This window comes from Dioscorea cayenensis, chromosome 10, assembly GCF_009730915.1.
Source record: "Dioscorea cayenensis subsp. rotundata cultivar TDr96_F1 chromosome 10, TDr96_F1_v2_PseudoChromosome.rev07_lg8_w22 25.fasta, whole genome shotgun sequence".
NCBI classification, from domain to species: domain Eukaryota; kingdom Viridiplantae; phylum Streptophyta; class Magnoliopsida; order Dioscoreales; family Dioscoreaceae; genus Dioscorea; species Dioscorea cayenensis.
In genome coordinates, this window is record NC_052480.1 from 8,508,827 (window position 1) to 8,516,101 (window position 7,275).

A 7,275-nucleotide genomic window follows, 5' to 3' on the forward strand; every position below is an offset into this window, starting at 1 on the left:
CTCAATGTCATAAGCTATATCCATTCTTATTTTGATATTCCTCTACTTATTCTTTCCCAATTAGGGGTAACAGTTCTTATAAAATGATTAAAAACTTCATTCTCAGCAAATGAAAATGTTAAATAATGTACTAAAATCATATGAGAATAGACTTATCGCACCTTTGCTTGGTCATATTTCCAAGTTTGAATTGCATTCACACTTTTAGATTTTGCAAAATTTGTTGAGTAAGTCAGCTGCTTTTGTCCCTATAATACCAAATGTCATCGCATGCATACTTTCAAATGCCGAATAAACTGAGTGGTTGCGCCCGACTTCAATAGGCCAAGTTGATCCCTACAATGAATACACTCTGCCTTCTATGTTCCATCTGAAAGAGTAACTTCTTTAAATTTACCCCAAACTTTAGAGGTCCTCTTTCTCTTCTTGGCTGCAAATGGATTCTTTTCTATTTCATCATCTTCAACATTGATGGGAGATTCATAAACTTCAACATTATTATCCTCATTAATAGCATCATCAAAATTTCCCACACTTCCAATGGGACTAACATTAGCATATGATTCATTAATTGATGCAGGAGTAGACATCCTGCAAAAAAATCCGAAATCAAAATGAGAGATGAAAAAATAAAAGATGAAAAGGATGAAGAAGGTAGACTTACACTTTTTTTTTTTCTCTAATGAGAAGCTCGCTAGTACATTCTGAAGCAAAAAGCAAACCAGAGATAAAGGATGGCCAGCAATGAAGAACACAAAAGCAGGATGATTGGTCATGGGTGGGTGGTGTAGCGGCGGCTTAGGTTAAAAAAGGATAAGAAAAGAATGATATACTTTTAGGGTTAGTTCTGTTATATAAATATATATATATATATATATATATATATATATATATATTGTGGGTTTTTTGTAAAACAAATTAAAAATTTCCATGTGGGTTTGGGTCTTAAATAAAATTTTACTTCCAGAGGCGCTACCCCCTTGATCCCTGCCGAGGCGCTCATGCCCTTGAACTCCCGCATGCGACACGATCATGCATCGTCATGGTGCATACATCATACTCCACATAATCAATACATTAGTCATATCTCATTTAAATAATCTTTGATATTATAACAATATCCCATACAAATATCAATTATTATTATTATTATTATTCATGTATATAATCTTTTGTTAATCAACTATATTCTTAAAAAACTAATTTATTTATAACTACTATATGGGTTTGTTTGATGTGCAAAGAAGAACGATACAAAAGCATAACACAGTACAAGTGGATATGGGATAGCACAACTGTTTTGTACTATTATTTGTTTGATGTTCAATAATAAGTACTAATTTATAATAATATATGTTAACATACAATAATGAGTAACAACTGAGAATAAAAAACATTAACGTATAATATAGGATGTAATACTCTAAACCGAAAAACCAAATAATAAATTGAAACTTAAACAACTAAGCGGCAACACAAAACAATAAGCATTAATGATTATTATAATCGTACATGTAAAACCAGCAACACTAAAGAGAAATAGATTCGTTGTAACGTAAAATAATAACTAATAACTTATACGAAAAACTAAAAACGTACAATAACAAGAATTTTATTTCTTAACCTTTGAATATATATATATATATATATATGAGCTCACAGCTGAGCTTTAAAAACGAGTTTGTTCATGTGCTTTGTTCACAAGCTTGTTTGTGAGCTTGTTTGCGAGCCAAAACGAGCCAAGCTTTCCGCTACGCAAGCTTAATCGAGCTTAAAAATGAAACTCAAGCTTAGCTCATTTTCAATATAAGCTGAGCACGAACAAACTCTTATCGAGCCAAACACCGAGCCATTCACGAACAGCTCGGCTCAAATGTAGCCTTACCGATAAATTTGCTCAAAACAATTAATTTCATATGGGTTGAAAGAGAGTGTTGCAGCATTTGAGAAATTAAAGAAGGCCCTATCAGGTGCTCCTTGGATTTCAATGTATAATTTACAATTGAAACTTACGCTAATGATAATGGAGTGGAGAATGTTTTATTGCAATATGGAAGGCCAATTGCTTTATTTTATTTGTTTTAAAGGTGCCATGAGTTCATCATGCAAATCTGCTAAAAAATTTAAACTTATTAAAATAAAATTTATAAACAACTCTTTTAATCGTTATTTATATAAAAAAAAAATTGTTTATAATAAATATTTAAAAAAAAACTACACCCAATTAGGATATATATTTATATTACTGCTTACCATAAATCCAATTAACACGGTTAAATTAATATATTTGAATGGGATACACCACAAAAAATTTTTAAAAAAAGCTTTTTAGAGTTGAATTCTAATGCTAAAATTCCTTAAACTTAAATAAAATAGCGTTCTTACATTTAGGGAATCATCTAGTGTTGTTTTTTTAATACTATTACTTTTTTTATTTTTTATAAATAAGTGACAAACATTATCATTTAAAAAAAAATCAGAAACATGCAAATTAATATCTAAAAAAATTCATTAAGAACATACATATAAATACAAAGTAAATATCTAACACCTTTCTACCCTCATTCCTCATTTTGAAAACTTTCGCATTCAATCTCGAATTTTTGCCGAAACAAATACTTGGTGCCATTGGTGTCAAGGTGTTCAATAATTTAGACACTTCAACTTAATACAATGTTTATTCCAACATTGGTGCTATTCATTTCAGTTTCTAATCAATCCAATCTATCATGTAATACAACAAATCCATAAGAAACCAACAGAAGACATGATTAACAACACCACCAACCCACACTGCAGGGAAAAAAAAAAAAAACAGCATCAACAAGAACATAATTCACCAAAAAACCACATGACACCTGATTAGCAAACTAAAAACCATACAAGTCATCAGAAGTTTCCCAATTCAATCTAAAACCGGTGTCTTAATAACCTGAAGTATCTGCACAACTTCGGCCATTGACGGCCGGCTCGACGGAATCTGCGAAGTACAAACCAAACCAAGTTTCATCACCGGCAGCACTTCCTCCTCCGGAAACTCACCCATGCTCTGATCAACACAATCCAGTGCATTCCCCTGCTCCAGCAATGATCTCACTTGATCAATCAAGATCACAACATCATCCTCTCCATACTCCACTGCCTTCCTTCCAGTAACAAGTTCCAGAATTAACACACCAAATCCATATACATCACATTTCTCATTGATCCTTAGACTTTGGCATGCCAATTCTGGTGCCATGTATCCCATACCACTCTGAAACCTGCTACTAATAACATGTTTATCAAACTTTGGCAGTAATCTAGCAAGACCGAAATCAGCAATCTTCGGGTTAAAATCTTCTTCCAATAGGATATTGCTTGACTTGATGTTGTAATGAATGATGGGTGGCCGAAACGATTGATGCAGATAAGCAAGGCCTTTCGCTGTGCCGATCGTGATCTTGAATCGATTAGGCCATGAGAGCTGAGGCATTGTTTCCGATCTTTCGTGAAGCCATGTGTGTAAGCTTCCATTTTGTATGTAATCGAAGATCAAGAGCTGGAGTTGAGGTGTCCAGTAGTAGCCTTTAAGAGGGAGTACATTCAAGTGGTTTGCCTTGGCAAGTATGCGAACTTCGCGGTCGAAGTCATCATTGAACTGAATTATGTTTGATGTTATTAGTTTCTTGATTGCCACCATCCTTCCTTCGCCTATTGGAGCCTTGTACATGGTACCAAAGACTCCCCGGCTGATCTCTGTGGCTTTTGCTAACAATGTCTCAGCTCCAACAACCATGTCTTCAGTCTTTCGGTTGGTCCTTGGGGTGAAGATCACAGTTTTACCCACAGCAGGCCCACTTGATTTGGTCGAACTTGAGCAAATACTCTCCAATGCATTCTCCAATAGACCGATCCTCCTCCGGGCTGATATGTTAAGTAGTGTCACTACAAGCACTCCAAGAACTATAAAAAGTGCAGCTAAGATGGCAATGATGGCTGAAATGCTAAGAAACTGCCTGTGTTTTGATTTCGGTATTGGAGCTGGTTCGGAGACATCACCACTGCCACCGTTGCCTTGAGGATAAGCATTCGGGTTTAGAACCAGTGGCTTCGGCACATTCATCTTGCAAGGTTCACTCAAGAGGGGTGAACAAATGCCAAGGTTTCCATCCATAGCACTCTTGTCTAAGCTCTGGAACACGCCACCTGCTGGTAGACGGCCGACGAGCCTGTTGTGTGAGATGTTAACAGCCAAGAGATTCTCCAATGTTCCGAGTTGCTGCGGTATCTCTCCAGTTAAGTTGTTGAATTCCAAGTTGAGGATTTTGAGCTTCATCAGCTTCGAAATTTCAACCGGAATCGAACCAGTGAACCCATTGTGTGACAAGCTCCTGCAAGCAAGAAACCAAAAATACATTCAACAAAACGGTATAGCATTTGATTCAAACTAGCTACAAAGCAAATGTAAACTAATCACTCACAGCAAGTACAAAGAAGAGCATTTCCCAATCTCTGCAGGAATGGAACCAACTAAGAAGTTTCCATCAAGCTGAAGAACAGAGAGGCTACTGGAGTCACAGAGATCACCTGGAACGTTACCATATATCCCACTGTTTCTCAAATCCAACACTGATAAATTCCGAAAGGAACCAAGTTCCGGTGGCAACCGTGTTCGAAGAGCATTACTCGAAAGGTTTAAATACCTCAAGTTGAAGTAGAGAGCCATATCTTCAGGAATTGATCCGAATAATTCATTGTCTGACAAATCCAATAACTGTAGACTCTCCGAAAATTTGGTGGAGGTAGGAGGAATCAAACCTGTAAGCCTATTTGATGACAAGTCCAGCAATTGCAACCCAAGATTAAATATACCTTGAGGAATGCTACCATTGAGCTTGTTTGCTCTTAACCGGAGCTCAACAAGCTCAGAACAGCCACCCAAGGATGCCGGAATGAATCCTGTGAGCATGTTTTCAGAGAAACTCAAATAATTCAAGCTTTTTAAGCTGCCAAGAGACTCCGGAATGCTTCCAGTGAACTCATTGTTTGATAAATCCAAATGTTTGAGCAAGCTCAAGTTTCCGATCCAGTAAGGAAAAGAATCTGCAATCTTGTTATTCATCAAGCTGAAGTAAGAAAGAGAGCTAAGGAATCCAAGCGAGTTTGGTATTTGTCCGGAGAAAGAGTTATCAGCTAAGTCAAGCATGCTCAAATGCTGGCACATACCGATACTTTGAGGAATCTCACCGGAAAAACCATTTTTTCTTAGCCTCAAAGTTTTCAAGTTATGCACATTTGAGATGATCTCTGGAACAGCGCCGGAGAATGAGTTGTCGGAAATGTCAAGAACACGAAGCCTAGTAAGCTTCCAGACACCGTCAGGAGAGCCAGAAAGATGGTTGCCGGAGACGTTGAGATGAAGCAAGAAGTCACATTGTGGCAAAGTGATCGGCAAAGAACCTTCAAGAAGATTATCAGACAAAGAAAGATATCTCAAAGAAGAACATAACCCGCCGGAAAAGAGAGATTCCGGTATGGGACCGGAAATGGAGTTAGAAGACAAGTCAAGAGAGCGGAGACGAAAGATGTTGTTGAAGGTGTCAGGAATGCGGCCGGAGAAACGGTTGTGGCTGAGGTTGAGGGAAGTGAGGGAGGGGAGGAGGGAGAGATGGGAAGGGAGGTCGCCGGAGAAGTTATTGTGGGAGAGGGAGAGAGAGTGGAGAGATTGGAGACTTTGAAGGCCGTGAGGGAGGTGGCCGGAGAGGGAAAGGGAGTCAAGAGATAGAGAGATGACTTTGGAGGTAGAAGGGTCGCATTGGACGTGAAGCCAAGTGCATGGGAGTTGGTCATCGTCGTTCCAAGAAGAGAGGGAAGAGAGAGGGTCTTGGAGAGAGGTTTTAAGGAGGATGAGAGTGAGGACTTCGTCGTTGAAGGTGGAAGTGGGGAGAGAGACTGTTGTTTGAGAGAGGAAGGAGAAGAGGAAGAGGAGGAGGAGGAGGGGGAAAGCCATTGGAAGGTGGTGGTGGTGGAGGAGGAGTTGGAAATTGAGGGATGAGAAGGTAGGTTCATGCATGAAGAAGAAGGGTTGAGAAGTGGGGGAGAGTGTCACGTTGTCCGTGACCTGGAGTAATCGTCTGCTAGTTGGGGTATGAGGGTATCCCAAAGCAGTGTGAGTGGATGGGAAAAGGATGGTTATTGATTTTGAGAGGGAGGTGGGAATTATTGGTGGTGCCGTCGTGGTGGTGGTGTGTTTGGTGTTGTTACTGAATTTGGATTTGGTGATTTTTTTTTTATTATTATTTTTGAGGTTTTTTAGGGTGTAAATTGTAAGATTATGCCAATGACTGTTTGGTCTGATGGTATCGTGTCTTATGAGAGGTGTTTGTTGATGGGTATATATAAAAGAAAATTTTATTTATTTCTTTTGTTTTGGTAATTTCTGGAAAGAACATGATCACTTCTCAAACCATTTTTTTGTTTTGTAGGGGGACATAGAGGAACCTTTTTTTCTGTGATAAGACTTTATAGTACGTTGAGACTATCAACCAGTAGTCACTCAAGTAAGCAATTTATGTTTTTATCCTTGCAAACTTGTCTAACCCTAATGAGTTAGGCACTTGGGCATGAGTGAGCTACGCAAGCTGATTGACCTTATCTCATGTTGCCATGTTGGAGAGATACAAGCTAGCTTGTCAGGACTCTCTTGGCAGGGATTGAAGCCATTTAGAAGAGTAGTAATTTTTGTTTTATTATGTAAGAAGTTGAGAGTCTTGAGACTAGTGATTTATCTATATTAGAAAAATATCTCAAGTAACTATTTTATTTTAAAAAAAAAAACATTAGAAGAGTAGTAATTTTTTTTTATTATTATTATTATGTGAGAAGTTTTTTTTTAACTAATATGTGTCAAAAAGACAGACATATAATATTATTATGTAAAAAATTAAGAAAAATAATTTATTTATTTTATTAAAAAAATATTTTAGTTATTTTAGAATATTTTAAATTTTTTTTAACATTTAAAGTTTATTTTTCCTCAAAAATACAGTGATTTATTGGTCATTTTCAAAAGCATAACAAATTAATATTTTTTATAAAAGACAAGGACTTCTAAGTGCTAAATAATCTTATACACACATATATATATATATGCGTAAAATGTTACAAAAATTATGTAAACAATGGATGTATCAGGAAAGGCTTGAACACACACGTTCATGAATTTTTTTTTTTTTGGATATGATAAATTTTTATTTTATGCACCTAGTGAAGAGAGATAAGAATTGGGGGAAA

General features: G+C 36.9%; 1 protein-coding gene across 1 annotated transcript; it reads right to left on the reverse strand.

Moving 5' to 3' along the window:
• Positions 1-2,665: 2,665 nt before the first annotated feature.
• Positions 2,666-6,151, reverse strand: LOC120270408 (probably inactive leucine-rich repeat receptor-like protein kinase At3g28040). The gene is made up of 2 exons (XM_039277405.1): positions 4,464-6,151; positions 2,666-4,373 (listed from the first exon to the last, which is right to left on the reverse strand). The coding sequence occupies exons 1-2, from the start codon at positions 6,053-6,055 to the stop codon at positions 2,906-2,908; spliced, it is 3,060 nt and encodes a 1,019-aa protein (XP_039133339.1). The 5' UTR covers positions 6,056-6,151; the 3' UTR covers positions 2,666-2,905.
• Between the last annotated feature and the right edge of the window lie 1,124 nt (positions 6,152-7,275).

What these genes read in the sequence shown, in the direction of transcription:
- LOC120270408 (XM_039277405.1), bottom strand. Translation starts at nt 6,055, where the DNA reads ATGCATGAACCTACCTTCTCATCCCTCAATTTCCAACTCCTCCTCCAC. An exon ending in TGCTCTTCTTTGTACTTGCT is followed by an intron (nt 4,374 to 4,463) that starts GTGAGTGATTAG and finishes TCTTGCTTGCAG; the next exon opens with GAGCTTGTCACACAATGGGT.